A 22,945-nucleotide genomic window follows, 5' to 3' on the forward strand; every position below is an offset into this window, starting at 1 on the left:
GCTTTAGGTACAAGTAATTTCAACTCGAAAATTGTTGACATACCTAGAGCATAAAATTTCTCGCTTTGTGGAGTATGAAAAAAAAAATGTATTGGAATATTTTGAGAAAAAATTAAAAATCAAATTAAACAATTTTTGGGATTTTTTGAACTGGCTACCCTGCATACCAGATGTAGGCAGCTAATTTATATTTTTTTGGAGTTGGAACACAGACTTCAGAATTTTGAGAAATGTCTAATTAAAAGGAATTTTATGTGAACTTACACCAGGAGCCTTTTCTCTGAGTTGAGATTTGAGAGAATCCTAGGACAGTCCACAAAAATTTCAACTGCTCAATCTCAGAATTCACTTTCGTGAAAATTGTATAATGTCTTCCAAGGTTGGAAATTCCAACTTAATTTTAGAGGGGGAAGAACGAGAAATTTGATTAGGCAGTTTAAAGTTCTCTAAAAGCGTTTTCTGAAAAGACATCAATTTTTTTAGAATTTAATTTGAGGCCCTCCTTCAATTTACAGTAATCAAAATGGTATTTTGAAACACAATTCTTCTTTGAAAAATTGCTAAAAATAATAAATTTGAAATTAAGCCCTCAAATCTCCAAAATAAGAATTTCCAGACCAATTCCAGAATGAAAAAATTAGGAAATTGGTTAAACAAATGTTTCCAGTCATACCTATTTCATTACCTATTTCAATAGTTTTGAAGTCAATTTTCAGAAAATAGGTTGGAAAGTTCTCATTATTTTGTTTAAACATTTTTTGGTTCCAAAGTGGCCCTCAAAATCGTTGACGTGGCTGGAAAAAACTAAAAATAAAGTCGAATCACTGGATACGTTTTGTTTTTTGAAAATATCGATCGTTTTTTCAATAAGCTCATCGTTTTTTATTTTTAAGCATTGAGTAATATAAAAATAGTATAATTTTTGTTTTTGAAAATATTGAGCATTAAATCAAGTTTTTTTTCGAAAAGCAACAAGAACGCAGTCAATTCATTGAATTTTTATCGCTGTTTAAAATTTGCTTCAAAAATTCCCACAGTGTTTTGGAATTTTTCCATCGAATAAAGTCTCAGTCAAGGTTTAAGGAATTTATGAAAATATTTCCATTCTTTAAGCAACCTTGAACTTGAAACAACCGAAGTCATTCACCAAATTTTTTTTAAACAACCCCTCTTCCCTTTCTCTCGAACATGGTTGAATGTAAAAAATTCGAGGAAACCTTCATCACGGAGAAATTTTTTCGGTCTGACTTTTTCTCCAACGTGTTTCTCACTCTATCTTTTTTTTATGATTAATGGAACGTTTTATCGTCGATATAACGCCCAAGGCCTCCAATAAAGCATGAAAATTTTTACTCTTTTCTAACGCTTAGTCGCATTGCAATTTTAACCGAACCGCGTTCGGTGTGGTTTTTTCCCTTCTTCTTTGCTATATCTACTCTGTTCTGTATCATTTTGAAAATTCATCAACGAAACTCGTTTCGAAAATACGAATTTGCTCGTGTGTAATCTGCTACGCTACGCCTTAAAACGTTTTACCAAAGAAATGGTAAAAGTTACCGAAATGAATTACGAGTTCGGTGAAAATTGTTGGTAATCAATTGTAAAGAAACGATACAGCGTTTACCTAGCGTAAAAAGGGCCGTAACGCTATGGAAAATGAATGTGAAGAAAATGCGTAAGTTTGAAAATCGAACGGAATACAAATCGCTTTTATTTTATTTTCTCGAATGAATTTGTATTCGGTAAGAATAATGAGTGGGTAAATTTTAATTTTAATACTATATACGAGTTTTTGTATTACGAATTTTCTGCCTAAAGTCGTTCTTTTTTTTTTGCCGTTTTAGAAACACGAGTAGGTATTTATTTTACGTTGGAATTTTGCTGCTGTAGGTAAAACAAAGTTTCGGTTATTTAAATCGCAAACATTTAGGTAGTTCAATTGGAGTATTTTTCATTTACAATACCTACTTTTTACGATGCAGAAAAAATGTTTCATTTTTATTGATCGTCTCGATCAGATTATTTTTTGTAAGGATGAAATTAGTTCGTAGGCAACTCTCTATACGAGGTGGTTGAGTTATTATTTTGTAGATTGTGAAACATGGCTGTATAGCGAAGGGGAAAAAATATGAGAAAAGTATCGTACCTATAGGAAAAGAAGTGGTGTATTGCGAAAGTAGAATCATATGTATGGAAACGAAAAATGAGAATGTGTGAAGCAACATTTTTGATATGTCATTGTAACTTACTATACGGGGTAATACTCTCTGCGGAATTTCATATTTCAGCTCGAGTGTGTATACTTTTATTTCATATATCCATTACCATCGAGGGAAAAAAATATAATTCACGCAGTTTTTTCCATCTTCGTACTGTTTTTCGCGTACTTTTGACAGCATTTCTCAACATCTTCTTGGCGTATTTTTAACAAAAGCTTTATTTGTGGCCTGTGTTATTGTTTCTGATCTATCGATAAATTCCTACCTACGTAGAATACGAGACTAATTGGTTGATAATGTGGCAAAGAATGGAATCAGAAAATGATATAAAATTCAAAACAGTTTCAGGAGCTGAGTTTCATTTTTCGAATCACTACGAATTTTTGAAAAACGATTCAAAGGCTCGCAGATCAAAAATTTGTTTTGCAAATTAGAAAATTTCTGAAAAGAATCGGAGGTTTGATGAACAATGGAACATTGACTTCAGAACAAAAAAGTTGGTGATATTTTGGTGTCCTTCAGGAATTTTCAAGATGCTAAAAACAAATTTCGAAGGTTTTTCTGTATTTTTTTTTTTTTTTTTTTTTAACCACGAGGAGGTTCAACCTTTGAGAGAGGAAAAAGGGAATTTTTCTCGCATTTTTTCACGAGTATAAATATTGTTCCTTCGTGAGAAAGTGACAAGTCTGAAGCCTTCCAGGAACATGAAATATGTAATACATTAAAATAGGTACATGAAAGGTATACATAAATTTAACAATTTTATCTTTAAAAAGTAATGAGTGTTTGAAAAATTGGGGATCCTTCGCCTAGAGAAGGCATATGATCTGTATGCTGCGACTTATGTGCATAAGAGAAAGGACTCTTTTGGTGTTGGGAATATACGTAGGCTTGGGTTAAGGGCACGGAACAATGTAGCTCAGGTCCCCAACTGGAAGTATGAGAGAACACGCATGCAGGCACCCTACCAATTTCCAATAATTTATAATAAGGTACCCACGGAAATTCGCAATAAAGGTAGGGTGGAAAACTTTAAGAAACGTCTGAAAGAAAGCTTGCTTGCTGATTCCTAATTATTAAGTACTACACATCCATCTGTTTGCGAAATACCCACTGCTACTTATTCGATTTAAAAAACACCTGTCAAAATTTACCTGCCTTATGTCATGTTATGTAGTTCTTTGTGTGCTATTGCTTAATTTGCTGTAGTTGAATAATGAACTGTAGTAATTCTAATTCTAATTTGAAGTTTGTAATATGCATATGATTGTTCCTGATTTCTAATTGTATCATTTTGATTTGCTCATATTATTTTGCTGTACTATGCTACTGGTTATATTATTGTTTTGATTTGATCCTATTACCAAACTGTAACTGTGCTATTGGTTATATTATTAAGTTATTCGCTATTTACTACTCTGTGGTTTCTCACTTGATGTGTTCGTTTTATGCTGTTGTTATAGATATATCTGTGATCTATTTTTTTATATTAATCCATTTATTATAAATTTGAACGAGAGCCCTTATACCGCTCGCGCCATGGCGCACTGGTATACTGTACAAAAAATATGTAGTTAGTATGAATAGTTCGTAAAAAAATGTAATATCTTATTCTTTCAATATACCTCTAACCTCTCTCTTCTGTCTTTTTGTCTTTTCGTCTTTTTGTCTCTTCAACTTTTCGTCTTTTTGTCTCTTTGTCGTTTTGTCGTTTCATCTTTTCGTCTTTTCGTCTTTTTGTGTTTTTGTCTTTTCATCTTTTTGTCTTTTTGTCTTTTCGTCTTTTTGTCTTTTCGACTTTTTGTCTTTTTGTCTTTTTGTCTTTTCGTCTTTTCATCTTTTCATCTTTTTGTCTTTTTGTCTTTGTCTTTTTGTCTTTTTGTCTTTTCATCTTTTCGTCTTTTCGTCTTTTCATCTTGTCGTCTTGTCAATGTTGAATGACCCGAGCAAAGTGAGGGCAAAATCTCTGGAAAATTTTCAATTCCAAAAAAAGGAACTTCATAAAGAAATATATTATTTTAATGTCAACATTCAACATTACTTAGGTACTCAAATTTAATCAATACCTAGTTTTTTGAAATTCCACAGCTCATACATTTTTTTCTGAAAAAGGTGACTTTAGTTACCTAAAACGCTCAAAAAAATAACCAAAAAGTAACTAAAAAAGTGACAAAACATAGGCAGTACATTTTTAATGCAAAAAAAAATTATCTAAGTATCAAAAAAAAAACAGAACTCTTCGTTTTTACTTAAAATTTAAAAACGAAACTCAATAGAAACTTGTTTAATTTCAGCAAAAGGCAGAACATTTTAGTGATTTTGGCAATTCCTTTTTCCAATTTTTGCCAAAAAAGTTCAACTACAAAATATTTGGCAACTTTTTGATTGAAAAGAAAAAGAATTTTTTGGTAATTTTAGACCAAAAATTAAGAATTTTTGCAATTTCTGGCAATGAATACGAGACTTTTGACAATTTCAGCAAAAAAAGTTTCTTTTTTAGCAATTTCTGGCGAAAAAACGACTTATTAGAACTATTATTGGAAAAGAGTAGGAGTTTTGGATGCAAAAAACAACACAATTTTTAGCATGCAAAAAAATGGAAAAATTCTTGACAATTTGGGCTAAAAGCGAGACTTTTTGCTATTTTTGACAGAAAACGAGACTTCCACAATAATTTCAGTGAAAGGCAGATCTTCTTGGCCATTTTTATCAAAAAAACGAAACATTTTAGCGCTAAAGAGCGAGATTTATAAATGATACTCATAGTCATAACTAATAAGTTGATAAAATGCAAGACTTGAACAATTTTTGCAAAAAACAAGACTTTCTGGGAATTTGGCAATTTATGACAAAACCAATCAGCGAAGAAATTGCCTGAGCAAAGCGAAGGTGAATTTTTTCATTATGAGAAATGGAAAAATCTGTTCGAAGTAACCTTTTACAAAATTCACTGACTTTTCCAGGTTTTCCAGGCTTGTGAACACCATGCCGGGGGCGGACTGGTTGCATTTTACAAATACTTAGTTTACGAGGGGGAAAAAAACAATCTCAAGAATGATCTCCCATAAAAATAAATTTAGCATGATTTCTCCATTCATTCTCAAGAAACAAAACAATGGGATTTCTTTTAAGGGTTAAAGTTCAAGGGTGAGAGAGGCAGAAATCATTTAAATCTTGTCATTAGTCAACTTACAATATTAAAAGCCAACCTCCTTATGCCTTCTTCTATCCTTCTATTAAAGTAATAAATAACTATTCAACACACAATTCTCCTACCTACAATAAGACCATCCCGAATGAATTTTTCTGCTCAACAGTACCTATCCGCCTAAAACGTAAACGTTTTATTGGATACTTAAAAAAATTAAACCTCTCGAGCAAACCCTCGATTCGAAAACCGAATTCGACATTCGCCTTTTTCTTCGCAGACACATCATAAAACTTTCCACATGCCATCCAAAACACTCAACCCGACGCACTCGTGTTTTTTTTCTTCAAAAGAACCCCTTTTTCGACCTTTTATACTGACGGCAAATATTTTCTCTATCGAAAGGTACGGTATAGAAACATTTTACATCACTTACCTCGCGCGATAAGTAATTTCGGAGGTGAATTTTCCTCATTTATACGACAAATAGAGCTTATTGAAAGGCATCGTCGTCGTCGTAGTCGTCGTCGCAGCCACATCACGAGATGGCATGGCACGGTAGGTAATGGGCGAGGGAGAAACGAGTCAAAATACGAAAACACACCTAAAAAAAGAAGAAGAAAAATATATATTTTATGACAGAAAACGAAGAAAAGCTTTAGGTTGTGTTTTGTTAAGTTGTGTAAATACAGAGAAACACGAGTAATAAAGGGGAAAAGATGCAACATATGATTTGGTAAATATTTGTCGCTGATTTCTCCACTGCTCGTCTATTCTTTTACACAGAGTGTATTATATGTTTACAAATTCTTTACAGATTTTCTTCTCTGTTTTTCCCCCTTTTTCTCGATCTTCCTGTTCCTATATATACCTACGAGTATTTCTCTTTTGCAAAGGCACGCGATTTCAAAAGACTTGTTTTTTTCGTATATAATTGAAAAAACAACAAGCCATTCGTTATAAAATACTTACCCGGCAGCGTACTCTCGTAGATACCGTCAAATACCCTAATAAAGTTGGATTTTGCGACAGACGTTGCGATATGGCGACGAATAAAAAAAAAAGAAAAACCTCGAACCGCGTGTTCGTGTTCTCTTTAAAATGTAAATTTTCTATCGCGATAATTGTCGACTTTTCCGGGTATCTTACTGTCAGTTTGAATCCGACAGACATACCTTTGCATTCGCCGAGACACAATATACAGGGTGATTTGAAACAATTCCGGCTCAAGTAGGCAATTTGTAGGTTTGGATTTGCATTTTTATTACGCATTTTATTCGTAGAAAAACATCGAATAGGCAGGTCAGTAGTCTTCGTAAATGAATCGGGTTATTTTACGATCATTTTTTTTCTTCGTTTAACTCCTTCATCTGGATCTACAGCGACCCATTTGGCATATTCTGTCGGTGTAGTTGCATATTTAAATCATTACAGGAGTTGCCAAGCATCAAACGACAAGAACGATGGCATCAAAGTATGAAAGGTTTCCCACCATTGTCTTGAAAGCTGCTCTGGGATATTTCTGAACCACCCTGTATACCGTCCAAGATAAATTACCCTCGCGAAGAAATCATCGTTTTCATAATACAACCATTTTAATGTAATATTTACAACGACTAAGATGGCACTCGACCGAATTGAAAATATATGAAATATATATCAAATCGCTGATCCGGCGACGACGACAAACCTTAAAATTACTTACAATACAAATGGCGACGAGAGAATAAAATCAAAAGGTAAGAAAAAGAAAAAAAGGCGACGAAAAACGTTGACTTTTCGACTTCGGACGGTTAATCTCGTAACTGGCCGCATCTTTCAATCAAAACTTCCCTTTTCGGCTCGCCCTCCGGAGTACCGAGTTTTTCTATTTTCTCGATAATATCCATACCTTTAATAACGTTGCCGAATACTACGTGTTTATCGTCCAGCATCGGTGCTTTTGCAAACGTAATAAAAAACTGGCTTCCATTAGAGTTAGGTCCGGCATTAGCCATTGAAAGGGTTCCAGGTTTCTCGTGTTTTAAGGTGAAATTCTCGTCTTCGAATTTTCCGCCGTAAATAGATATTCCGCCGGAGCCGTTTTTATTAATAAAATCTCCTCCTTGGCACACGAATTGCGGTATTATTCGATGAAAAGGACAACCTTTATAACTAAAACCTTTTTCGCCAGTACATAAAGCTCGGAAATTTTCGGCCGTTTTTGGTACAACGTCAGCGCGTAATTCTATAATCATTTGTCCTATTGCTTTGTCGTCGACTGTTATATCGAAAAACACTTTCGGATTTTTCTTGCCAGGTCTTCCTTTCTGCTGCGGTTTCGTCTTTTTGGTTGTTGTTTTCGACATGGCTCGCGAATTTCGTCGTTGATGCTGGAACACCACATGCTTCGCCAAATGTTAAATAAATAAACGTTTTTGTCCGATAATGATGCTCGATGTTAGGTTTACGATAGTCGTGCGTGTATTTAAATATCCATGGTAAAGTGGGGAAAGAAAAACGCGCATATTTATTACACTTGACATTAGAGCTTTGACTTGGAAAGGGGACTGGGCTTCTCGATGCTGTGCGACTCTCAATTGTGAAAATAACATATGTCTCCTTATCTCGATGACTCTGCTCGGTACAATAGAAAATTGGGCTTCTTAATAGAATCAAGCCAAACACAAAATATTCATCATTTAGGGAGCAATAAAATTGATTTTGTACTTCGAAGACTACAAAAAAGAGGCGAACTCAGAACTGAAATAATTTTTCAATTTTTGAAAATTTAGCAATTTTTGGAATAGAGTGCAACCAAATTCCAGCAATTCAAAGTAATCTGGAGCCTCCAGCGAGATTTCCATCTCCATTTTAGATTTTTAAAATTCAACAAAAGACATAGAAATTGATTTTGGACTGTTGAAATTTTGATCTTCACTCTTCAGGTTGAACCCATTTTGAAAATGAATGAAAAATAAATTTTCAGTAATCCAACTTTATTTCTCCATTTTCAAAAAAAAAAAAAAATGGATATAAAAAAATTTCAACAGCATAAAAAAATACTCGGACAGCAATAATTTAAAGTGCTGATTTCTTGACTTTTAGAAAATTTTGCAAATTTTTTTTTATTTGAAAAAAAGAAGAAAAAAGAAGATTAAATCAAATTGAAATACGAGTAAAAAGCTAAAATTCAGTTTCTAACCTGTTTTCGACCTCAATCAATTGGTAGTGACTTTGAGTTGATTCAAAGCTTCGAGTGGATTTAAGGATTAGTTATACCCGAATTTTGCGAAAATTGGCTTAATGGCACAATCCTCAAATCGACTATCCTAAAAGGTCATCTCTTCAAATAATCACTTCCCCAAACACATTTTTCCCATTTTTTTTTTTTTTTTTTGACTACCTACTTACATTAAATATTGAATCCAATTTCCCGAATAAACAAATCTGTATTCATGAAACGAGCATTACCCGAATGAGATTATTTCGCAATTGTGGCAAATAAAAAATAAGACTTTTAGGCAAATTATCAGGTCTTTTTGGAATTTTGGCAACAAAAAAAACTAGAATTTCTAGCAAGTATAAAAATACCAATAGGAAGAAGTTTTTTGAAAATTTTTACATTGTGTAAGTATGTAGATATAAAAAAGAAGGATTTTCTGAAATTTTGGCAAAAAAGTAAGATTTTTGCTCATCTAATTTTGATTTTTTTCAAACTTTGACAAAAAAGCAAGACTTTTTGAAAATTTTGACCAGAAAACAGAATTTTTCAGCAATTTTGGCACAAATGAGTCTTCCTTAAAATTTATATGAAGAAAAGAGATTTTTTGGATATTTTTTATAACTTTGACAAGAAAAGTAAGACTTTTCGAAAATTTTGACCAAAAAAATTTTTTCTGCAATTTTGGCAAAAAAGACAAGATTTTTACGCAATGAATCTGAGGCAACTTATGACAGGAAAAAATCAAGTCTATTTGAGATTTTAGCGAGAAGAAAAATAGAATTTCTGGCAATTTTGACATAAGAACATGTTTTTTTATGGATATTTCAACAAGACAATGGGTCTTTTTCACAGTTTCTACAAAAAGAAATCGGCTTTATTACGATTTTAGCAAAAAATAATTAGCAATATTTTTTAAAAGGTACGATTTTTGCGACAAAACGAGTAGATAATTTTCCAAGTTTTTCTGTATGACCGAAAAAAATGCCTGCAATTTTGGTAAAAAAAGAAACTCTTTGGCAAATTTGATTTTTAAAAACAATTTTGTTGACAATTTCAACAAATTAACATGGATCTATTTATGCTGTTTCAATTTTTGGAGAATGATAGGTGCTTACAAGGAAGAAAACGAAGAAATCCACCCTGCCTTTCATTTTGTCATTTTTTGGAGTTGAAATGCGTATTTTTTTACAAATTAAAAATTATAAAGTTTTTTTAAAAAATTCCAAAATTGTCAATTTTTGCTAGAAAATTTCTCAAAACTTTTTCTACCCCTTCAGTCGATCCATTCACGAATAATGGCGTGACACAAAGACACATTTTCACGAGATCAAAAAAATGAACGTCGCGCCGAGTGGATTGAATTAGGTACAAACCTTATTGTTGCTTGAGTCAGGATTGTGAGCGATTTGAAATTGCTGGAGAAAAGTCAACTTTTGCCAAGAGGCCTCAGATCGACCCAAAAATGGTTGAAACCGATTCAAAGTGTTGACTTCAGGTATACTTATAAAAATTTGAAAAATTGACGATTTCGGATTTTTTTAACTTATTAAACACACTTTTCAACTTGCTACCTCGAATTTCAAATTTACGATTCTCTGGATTTAATCGATTAAAGAAGTCGAACTTGAATTTTCAGCTGCCAAAGTTTATTATAACGCTTTCTGCATAGAGCGATTTAAAATTGTTGGAGAGGGGTCAATTTTTGCTGGAGCCTCCAGATTGGATGGAAAATGATGGAAATTGATACTTTGGTGCAGAAATCGAGTTTCAGATTTTTACCGCCAAATTTACTTTCAAGAATTTTCCAAAAATCGAAAAATCAAATTCGCTAGATGAAAATTTTCTTCTGATTGTGAGGTCTGGATGACCGGCTCTTTCAATAATCTAAATTTCAGCTCGATTGAAGTTGAATAATTATGTAAAAGTTCCCTTGTGAAAGAATCAATCGAGGCTGCGTCAAAGAGTGAAGAAATTTCATTATGAGGACTTTTTGCCTTTGACTGAATTACAAAAAATCAACCTACCTAGTACCTTCTATTCACTTATTTTATCATTTTCAAATTATCATTTTTTTTATTTTTTGGAACAATTTATCCGTTTTTGTGACCTATTTAATTTACGCGTTGGGAAAACATTTTTTTGATTAAATTTTGCTTACTTTTCTTTGTATATATGTAGCCTACCACCTACTCCTATGATCGGAAATTCATTTCAATTATTTCTCAGTGTCATCAAATGTTTTGTCAATTATTTCCCGAACACCCTATACACACATTTTTCATCTAAACACGCATGAAAAAAAAAAGTTCAAGTCCAAAGACCTTCCGCAATCTATGTTAGTAGAAGAAATAACCTGATTAATTGTCCGCTTAACGATTTCAGACAAATGTTTTACTTATGCAAATGTGTAAAAAAACGCACCAAGAGGTCACCAGACGAAATTCTGTAATATTTATTACCGTTCACCTTTCCTTGCTACACTATTGTCTGGTGCAATTTATTAACAAACTGCTTCTTCATCCTTCGAAGTACACCGTATCATTTTGATTTTTGGCAAAATGACATCTTGAAACTTGGCCAAAAAATTCTAATATTTCTTTTCCGTATAAAAATGCTTGTCAATTGAGTATATACCGGCTGGCTTTTTATTATTGGTTAGCTGATTTCTAATTTCGGTCAATATCTGATCTGTTTCCGGCCCGAGAGGTTGCCTTTTTTTTTTTTACCGAAGATGAGATGGAGAGGCAGAGTTTCGAATTTTTACCAGTGTTACTGAAGTATGAATGAAAAACTTGGGAATGCGAGTACCTACGATAATGATGCTGTAGCGTAATTGATGAGACGTTGACGGAAATTATTTAAAAGATGAAATGTTTATGAGATGAAACGAAGGTCGAGATGTTTTAATTGGTAGGTATGCGTGTTGTGAAAGTCTTGCCAAGTGATTGAATGAATCATTTTTAGGTTGGTATTAGACGAGTAGATTTTATTGAATCTGAATGGGGGCCCTTTAGTTATGGTTTAATGAATGGATGATGATGAAATTTAATTGAACTGTGGCATATTCTTTTTTTCTTTCTATCTTTCTTTCCGAATGAAGCAAACATCAAACATCTGACTTTTCAACCTTGTTAGCCAAATAAGACGAATTTTGACTATAAACCCTTAAGTTATAAGATATAGACAATTTCTTTCAGAAACTTCGAATAATTCTAAAGTTTTGAGAGAACTATTTTATTAAATTTTTAAATATCCAAATCAAATTATATTTTTTCAAATTCGAGCTGTAAAAATGACAAAACTGTAGTATGATGATTATTCAAATGTTCCCAATTAGATGAAAAATCAATCAACATTTCAACATTATCTTCGATAAAAAAAATTTAAAAAATCATCAAAAAACCCACAATTTCGTTCGACCAACATCCGTATACAAAAACAGATACACTCAATACCGTATACTCAAACCGAGGAAGGAATTTTTTATGAGCCTATATGTTCACCAACGCAACGTCCTATCTACCTACTCGTTTCGTTATTAAATTCGCAATCGTGTTCGGATTATATTCGCGCATCGCACTTTCCGAACAAATAAATAATTAACGAGTCGAAGGAAAAGCCCGTATTGGGCACACAGAAACATTCGAGAGTGGAAATTTCTACACAATATAAAATTTATAATGTTTATAAATGAGCGGTAAGGCGCGAGCATGAAAAGAGACCAAGTTTCAAATTCATCTAGACAATTTTCACATCTCGCGAGTTACTCAAGTATGAAAGCAATTCTAGCGGGCTTTTTTTTCACCCTCTCTCTGCAGACTTTTCGGGTGGAAAATTTGCATTAGGTGTCGCGTTTTGTTCGCGGCCTAATCCGTTTACGTATAAGTTGAAAAAGCGTACAACGAAGTGTAAAATATTTCGCGTAAACGAATATACGAGTACGAGCTTACCTGCCTATGGCTTATGTACGATATAGCTGGAGTTACAGCGATATACGAGACACGAGCGAAGTAAAAATCTTCGGATAAAATTTATGTGTAGCGCTGTAGCATTTCAAATACCTACCTACTCGAGGAAGCGTTTTTCATCTTGTTAAGATTCATTAATCCGTTATTCGCACCAAAGTGCTGTTTAAATCAGTCAAAACATGGGTTAGGTAAATTTTAAACTAGCGAAATGAATCCGAATCCAAGAACCCCCCCCCTCCCACAACCTTCTAGAATATGATCAAAGATACCAAAACATTGAAAATGACGAGTGACGTTTCATATATGTACTGTACAGTGTGACATATAAAAATGAGTTAAAATATGTTTATTGAGCATTTTTAAAGAATTTTGAGCTCAAAATTAGGTCATCATTTTTAGAATTTTTGAAAACGTGTCATGTGACCTATCAAAATGGATTATAATTTTACAAAAATCTCGAACATTTCAACAAAGATGTTTTCAAAGCATTTCTGAAGAATTTTGAGCCAAAATTGAGTCATGATTTTTGGAGTTTCTGAAAAAGTCTCATGCAACTCATTAAAACGGATTAAAATTTCGCAAGAAATTCTAATCTTTTTTTTTGAACATTTTTAAAAATGTTTAAGACCCAAAGAATTTAGTATTATTTTTGGAATTTTTAAAAAACATGCCACGCAATCTATCAAAATAGGTTAAAATTTCGATCAAACTTTTTCTGAGCACTTTTCGTTCGCGAATGATTCGAATCAATTCGTTCGCGAATGATTCACCAAAAATAAATAATTTCGTTCGCGAATGAGATTCGCCAAAAAACAAACCAATTCATTCGCGAACGAGATTCGCTAAAAAATTAATTAATTCGTTCGCGAACGAGATTCGCTACAAATGATTAAATTCGTTCACGAACGAGATTCACCAGAAAATGAATCAATTCGTTCGCGAATGATTCACTAAAAATGAATCTATTCGTTCGCGAATTATTCACCAAAAAATAAACCAATTCGTTCGCGAATGATTCACCAAAAATGGAATCAATTCGTTCGCGAACGATTCACCAAAAATGGAATCAATTCGTTCGCGAACGATTCACTAAAAATGAATCAATTCCTTTGCGAATGATTCACAAAAAATGAATCAATTCGTTCATGAACGATTCACCAAAAAACTGAATCAAAATATCAAACGAAACTTGATCAATTCGTTTGAGAATGATCAGAGCTGTTAAATTACTGTAATTTATTCGCTGGTAAAATACGGTATTTTACGGTATTTATGGTATTTTACCAATTTGGATATGAAGAGTTATTTGTAGTTTGACTTTGAAGTTCTGAACTTCTGACCTGCCTCTGAAGTAAATTTTCATCTGTTTTAGGTGTTATTAGAGATTAAGTATAGGAAATTTTCCATGGACATTTTTTGGAAATTTATGGGAAAAATTTTTGGTAACTTTCAAATCATAAATTTCCATGGAAATTTGGAAATTTATGAAGGAAAGATGGAAAAAAAGTGTTCAATTTAGCTTTTTGGTAAATTATTGTAAAATACAGTAATAAGTAAACTTTTGGTAAAATACGGTAAAATACCACCGTAATTTACCAACATAAATTACTTTACAGCCCTGAGAATGATTCATTGAAAATGAATCAATTCGTTAGCCAACGTCGCCAGCCAACGAGATTCGCAAAAAATGAACCAATTCATTCTCGAATGATTCACCAAAAAGGAATCAATTCGTTCATGAACGATTCATCAAAAAAATGAATCAAAATATCAAACGAAACTTGATTAATTTGTTTGAGAATGATTCATTGAAAATGAATGAATTTGTTTTGCGAATGATTCACTAAAAATGAATCAATTCGTTCGCGAATGATTCACTAAAAATGAATCAATTCGTTCGCTAATGATTCACTAAAAATGAATCAATTCGTTCACGAATGATTCACCAAAAATGAATCAATTCGTTAGCCAACGAGATTCGCCAAAAAATGAACCAATTCGTTCCCGAATGATTCACCAACAATGAATCAATTCGTTTGCGAATGATTCACAAAAAATGAATTAATTCGTTCATGAACGATTCACCAAAAAACTGAATCAAAATATCAAAAGAAACTTGATCAATTCGTTTGAGAATGATTCATTGAAAATGAATCAATTCGTTTGCGAATGATTCACTAAAAATGAATCAATTCGTTCGCGAATGATTCACCAAAAATGAATCAATTCGTTCGCGAATGATTCACAAAAAATGAATCTATTCGTTCATGAACGATTCACCAAAAAACTGAATCAAAATAATATCAAACGAAACTTGATCAATTCGTTTGAGAATGATTTATTGAAAATAAATGAATTTGTTTGCAAATGATTCACTAAAAATTAATCAATTCGTTAGCCAACGAGATTCGCCAAAAAATGAACCAATTTGTTCCCGAATGATTCACCAACAATGAGTCAATTCGTTCGCGAATGATTCACAAAAAATGAATCAAATCAATTCGTTCATGAACGATTCACAAAAAAACTGAATCAAAATATAAAAAGGAACTTGATCAATTCGTTTGAGAATGATTCATTGGAAGTTGATCAATTCGTTTGCGAATGATTCACTAAAAATGAATCAATTCGTTCGCGAATGATTCACCAAAAATTAATCAATTCGTTCGCGAATGATTCACCAAAAATGAATCAATTTGTTCGCGAACGAGATTCGCCAAAAAATGAACCAATTCGTTCGCGAATGATTCACCAATGATGAATCAATTCGTTGGCGAACGAGATTTCCCAAAAATGAACCAATTTTCTACATAAACAATTCGTTTGAAAACAAATCAACTGATTAATGAATATTATTATTGTTTTCTAATACGGAATAAATAACTAATAAGCCATATAATTCGAATTTATTGATTATAAAACTATATTTCGAACTTAGCATAACACAATTTGTACGAAATCGAACACTTTGTCCGGACCCTCCGGAGATGGTACAAAATCAGCTGTACCATCCCCGAATTGTACAATTTCGGACTTGGTCCATAACATAGTAATGTACTACATTCCCTCAGGAAAATTCATTCAAAAACTAAACCTTGAAAATTGAGACAGTTTTTCAAGCGAGAAAAAAAAAGAGTAAAGATACCGAAGAGAAAATTTATTACAGTATAAAAAAAATAATAATTACGTCAGTTAATCCCATATATTGTTTTTGGCTGTGGAAAAATCTTGCACGGCGTGGCGTAGGTAGGTACGAGTATAACGCGAGCATGCACCAGCAGCAGCGAGTAAATCACATCCTAAAGTATTAGGAAAATGATAATATACTTTGCCGCAAATGTGGACACGTTATGACGCCATTGAGAAGGGGTTATTTTAATTAAATCGGCGAATTGAGTTATTGCTGTTATTAATTAAGTTTAGCGTGAAATTCCTATATCCATCCATCGGATAAAAGGGTTTTACGCGACGACGACGCAAGCTCTTTAATTTTTTACACAGTTGGAATATTTTCAGCTTACCTAGGCGAGGCGGTCGGGGTACGGTCAACTCGTCGTTTCAAAAGACTACGAACAGGATATACTCGTACGTTCTCTTCTCTGTATGACATGAGGATGAGAAATTTCTCAGCAACAAAAATATATCGCTAACAAAGGGTGAAATTTACTATATATAGGGCACTATGTACTACGTGAATAACTTACGCTTTACTTAACACCTCGGCATGGTATAGTAAGTGAAGTGCATAATTCAAGTCGAGCAGAATGCGAGTATATGAGCCTATATTTGTACGTACTATCAAGAAATAACTCGAGTGAAATCTGGCCCAGTTATCGAATTAAAAAATTATAAAGGGGTAGAATGAAATGATTATTTGTTTCTTAATTTAGAAAATAAAATCGTACTCGAGGTTAATTCTGAAAAATAATTTTCCAGCCGAAAGAAATTTTCCAAACGAGGAAAGGTGTTTGAAAAATTACAGATGACGTAGCAGGATTCTTGAAGCGAGATCATCACCGAAGGGTGGATGGTTTTTTTCGCTGAATATTCAATACGCCGCAACTTATCAAGCGGAGATTATTAGTTCAATTTTTCGCAGCGACGCGCGATTTCGCGACGACGAAACGGCGCAGTTTTGAAAAAAAAAAATGGGGTAAAAATATACATAGAGAGAGAGAGACATAGAGAGAGAGACGAAGCACGATGGGGGAAAAAAATAGAAAGAGAATTAAATTAACGAGAGAAACACGGCTCGTCGATGCACAGATACGATCGTCAATCGAATTTTTTACGTCGAGTTTAATTTACATATATAAAAAGAAAAAAGCTTAATTTCAAACAGCGTTTAAAACGAATAATCAATGTAAAATTGGACAGGCAAAAAACTAACGGTTCGTTTAAATTTACCAAGCTTACAATAAAAGCTTTCCTTTGACATTTGCATAACTATAGCCATGGTCTGATTACGACTTTGGATGGCAATGGCGAGCGACAAGGCGCGGCGCGGCGGCGGTATATAGCGAAATTGTGGTTTTAGTGTTACGCTCTCTCGCAAAAAGATTCGCCACGTTCGACCCGGTCCATCCCCCCATCCCCCTCCCCCCCTTTGCATCCCTTCGTGCCTGTTCCGCCGTGTAAAATTACTACTATATTCAGCTCGTTAACGTTAAAACTGTGTGTGATGAAATACAACGATATTAATTGACAGAGCAACGTGTTTTTGCTATGCACATTGTAAACGATATACATATATATGTACTGGCAGAGCACCAGTGGTAACATTTCTATAGGCTTTCACAATAATGTGAATTCGCAATTTAGACCGTGCAATAAAAAACCATGTAATAAAGTCGTGTAAATGTACTTGGCTTAATTTTTCGCTACGCTGCTTATTCTGCTACGCGGCGTATTGATTGGGTGTCTGATACACAAGTTATGGTAATGGAAATTTGCGGCGAAATGTTCCCGAGACAACCTTTGAGTATTTCTATCCAATTATATCCTCGGAGAATTTGTTTTGCTTTGCTTAACTTTTGTCTGGATAATACCGAAGGCAATTTTTTTGCTCTGAAAAGTTTTCAGCTCGTGAAAAGAAAACGAATTTTTTAACAGGTTTTTTAATTTATTTCAAACAATTAACTAAATTCCAGTTAAAAACTTTGAATTTGAAGTGGCAGAAACAGATTTTGAAAATTTAAGCCTGAATCGATCAAGACGGGTTGCCGGACATTCCTTCGAATACATTTTCTCGAATGGAAAAATTTCGAATTTCCTGCGGAAAAGTACAGTTTTTTTTGCCAAAATTGCGAAAAATCTCACTTTTTGGCAATAATTGCGAAACTAATTTGAAAAAAGCTAAAACATACCTTGTTTCTTCTGTTTCAAATTATAGTGCTGCTCCTTCAATTCAAAAGATAGCTCAATTGTGCAAACGAATCTCTTGTAGACGACTTCATTTTTTACAAAAGAAAAGTTCTTTGCACATTTAAGATATCTCAAGAACAGAAGAAGATGATAATGAAAAGAAAAAAATTTAAGTAATTCACCTGATGTCCTTTGAAATCCAGAAAGTCAAATTCGTATTTTCAAAATGAAATTTCGCATCATTTCAACTCTATTTGTACCAATAGTTAACCTTACCCCTTCAAAGCTTCAAGGTGTCTACAGATTTCTAAAATTTTAAATACAAAATTTTTCGGCATATTTTTCTTTTTAAAGGCTCATAAGATTTTAATTTATCCCATTCTCCTCCTCGTCCTCTTCATTCCGAAAGTGTAGAACCGAAACTCCTAATAATTTTATTTTTTTCAACAACCTCCAACCTTCATTTAAAACCAGAATCGTACATTTTTATGATTTTCGGGCTACTTATTTGAATTGTAAAAAATTCAATACCTACACCCATGACCAGTAACATTTTTCTTTCTTTCCTTGATCAATATTTTCAAACATTTTCTCATCATTAGTTTGAAAAGGCCGGGGTCGTGACTGAAATGATTTTCATTTTTGGTTTTTTGGTGGAGTTTTTGGGTTGTTTTTATTTAATACATATTAAAAAACACCTTTTACAATAGGAGCTCGCATAAGGATCAATTGCACCCCCCCTCCCCCGCCGATCCTCCGGGACAACTTTTTTCTTAAAGGGGGAGTCCCAAGGAACCTTTCTAGCCCTCAAAAAATAAGTGGCCCTACTTACAAAATGGCGGCCAGGTCAGTCGAAATCGCAGATTTTGCGTTCCAACATAGAACTTGTACGAAATTTTTTAAACTGTACAAAGGTAAATGAAAGGAGCAGACAAAAATTTGTCACCTGTCAAAATTTCAAGTGCTAAAGTGCCTTTTTCGATTTTTGGTGAATTTTCAAAAATCAAATTTTGGCCAAATTGGGGGAAAAATCAAAATTTTACCAAATTGTACTAGAAAGCTGAAATTTGGGATATACTCTATTTTCGAACTGCCAAATCGGTTGGAAACTGTTTCAGATCATTTAGAGTAGTTCTGGAGCCTCCAGAAGATTTTTGAAACTTGAAATTCCCACAAAATTTTATCAAATGGAGTTGGAAAGACGAAATTCATTCTGCAAACTAATTTCAATACACTACGAAGTCGACTGCAGGTAAATTTCAAGTCGTTTTGGAGCCTCCAGTGATTTTTTGAAAATTACTGGAGCCTCCAGCAGATTTTTGAAACTTGGAATTCCCCAAAATTTCATCAAAATGGAGATGGAAAGCCGAAATTATCTCCGAACTCCAATTTCAACACCTTCCGAAGAGAACTTCAGGTAGGTTTCAGTCATTCTAGAGCCTCCAGTGACTTTTTGAAAGATTTCATGGCGTTTTTAGGAAAATTAAAATTTTTAAAAAGTAGCTGGACGCTTCAAAACCACTTCAAACCACCATGCAGCCGACTTCGTATTGTATTGAAATTAGTTTGCAGGGTAAATTTCGGCTTACTAACCCCATTTTGATAAAAAAAAATGTTGTGCAAATTTCAAGTTTAAAAAATCTGGTGGAGACTCCAGTAATTTTCAAAAAGTCGCTGGAGGCTCCAAAATGACTTGAAATCCACTTGCAGTTGACTTCGGAGGGTGTTAAAATTGGAGTGCAGAGTTATTTCAGCTTTCCACATCTTCATTTGATGAAATTTTGGGGAAATTCAAGTTTCAAAAATCGACTGGAGCCTCCAGTAATTTTCAAAAAATCACTGGAGGCTCCAAAACGACTTGACATTTAACAGCAGTCGACTTCGTAGTGCATTGAAATTAGTTTGCAGAATGAATTTTGGCTTTCCAACTCCATTTGATGAAATTTTGTGGGAATTTCGAATTTAAAAGATCTGCTGGAGGCTCCAGAACTACTCTAAACGGTCAGAAACAGTTTTCAATCAATTTGGCAGTTCGAAAATAGGGTATATCCCAAATTTCAGCTTTCTAGGACAATTTGGTAAAATTTTGATTTTTTTCCCACATTTTGGCCAAAATTTGATTTTTGAAAATTCACCAAAAATCGAAAAAGGCACTTTGGCACTTGAAATTTTGACGGTGACAAATTCTTGTCTGCTCTATCGATCTACCTTTGTACAGTTTGAAATTACCAAAAATATGTAGGTACAGGAAGCATGAGTCTATCCAGATGAATTTTTTGAAATTTTTTTCACCGGGGGGGGGGTGGTATTGATAAAAGAAAACATGAAACCGCCATATCTCCGAACTATCTCCGAACCTAATTCAACACACGAAATTTTTTTCTTCTAGAAATATTTTCAGGTGAGTAAGTACTATTTTTGGAAATTTTTTTCAAATTTTTTCTCCAGATAAATCATCTTTAAGAACTCAAAACTCTTTTAAAAATGTAAAAAATACTCGTGATAAAGTTCTGAAATTCTTGACGTGGGCCTTGAAAAAATGTATAGCCCAAAATGCAAGAATTTCTCAAAAAGCTCATTTTGAGCCCATGGGCAAGTGCCCACCCAATTTTGGATCTGAAAATGGTCGACAATATGGGTATTGTTTTCATATAAATCGAACCCCACGAACACGAATATGAAGTTGGATTTACAGTTAGACCCTTCTAAGGGCCCCATTTGAGGGGTAGATTGCCCTGAGATTGAGTTTTTCGCGAAAAATGTTTTATAAGCCCTGTAACTTCCTTGATCAAGGTTGATCCATGGTCTTCGTGAAAAATAGTATCATACACCTCCGTTTTCTCCTCCCCTCTCCCTCTTCTTATGCCGACGTCTATCACAAAATATAAAAAAAAACATTCGACAGTCTCATTGTTGTGTGTTGACTATAGTTGGTTCTTCATTTTTAGAAAATTTTTAATAGTATCTTGTTAAGACTCTGTCCTAAAAAAGTAGCCATTGCTTTCACTTTTCTATTTAGTGTGTATTTTTGAATTCATCGCGAAAAGTCGCAAAAAATTTACGAATATTCAAAAATTGGTTCCGAAAGTTGTCAATGAGATGCTCTACGAGTCATTCGAAATGGCGAATTTCTCTCAATTTTCGGAACTTTTTTTTAACCATACCTACCATAATCACAAAAAATTCAATTTGAAAAAAAAAAACAAAGTAGCCCGAGTGAAGTAGGTAAGGGCAAAAGAATACGAAAATTTGCCTATTTTGAAAAACATTGTTTTTGATGCGAGAATCGTTTTTTTTTTGGACTTGGAATTTTTCAGATTTGAAAAACAATCCTCTAAAAATTTATTTTCGAGAAAAAGGGAGTAAAAGATTTGGAAAATTCACGATTCAGAAGTACAGAACAGAGGAAATGAAATAAAAACTAAAAATAACACTGTATAAAATAACTATGTAATTAAAAAAAAAAGTAGGTAGGTTTTTGATGACGTATTTCAATACTTTTTGTACCCACTGTGGCATTGTAAGTAGGCAAAATAGTTCTATGAGGAAAACTTTTCTACCTAGATTAAATTTATATGTACCTACCTAGGTAGTTCATCGTGTTAAATCGTTAAGTAGGTAACTGCGTAGGCAGAAAATACACAAAAAGAGTAAAGTTACACGAATATATATAGACGTCTAAGCATTATTAATAATGTAATCTAACGTCATCGAGTTGAACACGATGACAGCGTATTGAGAATTAAGAGCGGAACTCGCACTCGTATAGTACCTACCTATCTGTATAGTTGGAAAGATTTTTAACAATATGGCTGGCCTTTTAGCTATACCTACCTAGTACCTACACATATAGAACGTGGTGAGAAAAGGTTCGATAAATTTTCATACATAATCACACCAGGACGCCGCTCTCGACAACACAGTAACCACATTACAAAGAGCAAGCTTTACAAATAACGACACCTAATTCCATCCGTACACAATTTCTGTTTACAGAGCGTATCAGAAGTTCCATGTATAAGAATACCATTACAAACCGCATACGTAAGTCCGACCAGTCCGGAGACCGCCATATTTATGTACAGTTCGAATACGGATAATCAGGGTAATGTTGAATTGCATTTAAGAGATAGCAACGAAATAAACGAGAAAGCATTTACATCGGTATTCGGCAAATTAGAATCCGATCAAGATTCGTATACCATTAGTTACCAAGATGATACTGGAGCAGTACTACATCAGAATAATATTGATATTCTGCTTGGCGCAGCAGCTCTTCAATCAAATGGTAAGTCGAAAGTTGAGCAATATTATTTTTTCATTCTTAATAATACACGTACCTACCTACCTAACCTTACCGTTGATAAATAAATTGAAACGAAATGAACAAAAAAAAAATAGGGAACGAGAACAATACTCAAAAATTTTCCACTCGTAACTTTTGCAAATTAGTAAAATTTACGTTCGTTGAATTTTTTCCAACGGTAAGTAAACTCATTTTCACGTTTTTTTCCTTCTCGTAATTCGAATTTCGATATTGTTCTCTCACCATCCCTTCCTCCAGTTAGGTCCTTTTTACGACAAAATCCTTCAACTGCACCACTTGGTTGAATAGAAAATGCTTTTTTCGCTTTTGCCAACACATCGTTTAACTCGATATTGTAAAACTTTTAAGCTGCGTATAATACTCGAGCTTTTTGTTTCTGTTTTGTATCAATATTATTTTAACGAATATAAGACTCGTGTTGCCAATAAGATTAATTCTTAATTTACACACAGACCGAAAAATGTTAACGACATTCGGGAACTATACATTTTCAACTCGACTAGTTATATAAGTTTATCTCGTCGTTGTCGAGTTCAACTTTGAAAAATACCAACTTTCTAGGATAAATATTTACTCGTCGGTTGTGTTTGTCGCTGGAAATAAATTGGAAAAATTCGCGACTTATTTGGGTTTTTCAATTCTCGCTGTCTTGGCGTCTTGTACATGTACGTCGAATCGATGAAAAATTCGACGAGTCGAAAAATTTAACGAGAT

General features: G+C 33.6%; 2 protein-coding genes across 4 annotated transcripts in view; one reads left to right on the forward strand and one right to left on the reverse strand.

Moving 5' to 3' along the window:
• The window catches only part of LOC135850029 (uncharacterized), a 224,180-nt gene that overhangs the window by 93,226 nt on the left and 108,009 nt on the right, over positions 1 to 22,945 (forward strand). For all 3 annotated transcript variants that reach the window (XM_065370716.1, XM_065370717.1, XM_065370719.1), the window contains exon 3: positions 21,901 to 22,192. In XM_065370716.1, the coding sequence (XP_065226788.1) occupies positions 21,901 to 22,192 (292 nt within the window). The remainder of the gene's footprint in view (positions 1 to 21,900; positions 22,193 to 22,945) is intronic.
• LOC135842185 (uncharacterized) lies at positions 6,942 to 7,780 on the reverse strand. The gene has a single exon (XM_065359565.1). It carries the CDS (start codon positions 7,713 to 7,715, stop codon positions 7,161 to 7,163), a length of 555 nt encoding a protein of 184 aa, XP_065215637.1. The 5' UTR covers positions 7,716 to 7,780; the 3' UTR covers positions 6,942 to 7,160.

This window comes from Planococcus citri, chromosome 1, assembly GCF_950023065.1.
Source record: "Planococcus citri chromosome 1, ihPlaCitr1.1, whole genome shotgun sequence".
Classification (NCBI taxonomy): Eukaryota; Metazoa; Arthropoda; class Insecta; order Hemiptera; family Pseudococcidae; genus Planococcus; species Planococcus citri.

Bases quoted from the DNA above. Each gene is read 5' to 3' on its own strand.
- LOC135842185 (XM_065359565.1), bottom strand. From the start codon at position 7,715: ATGTCGAAAACAACAACCAAAAAGACGAAACCGCAGCAGAAAGGAAGA.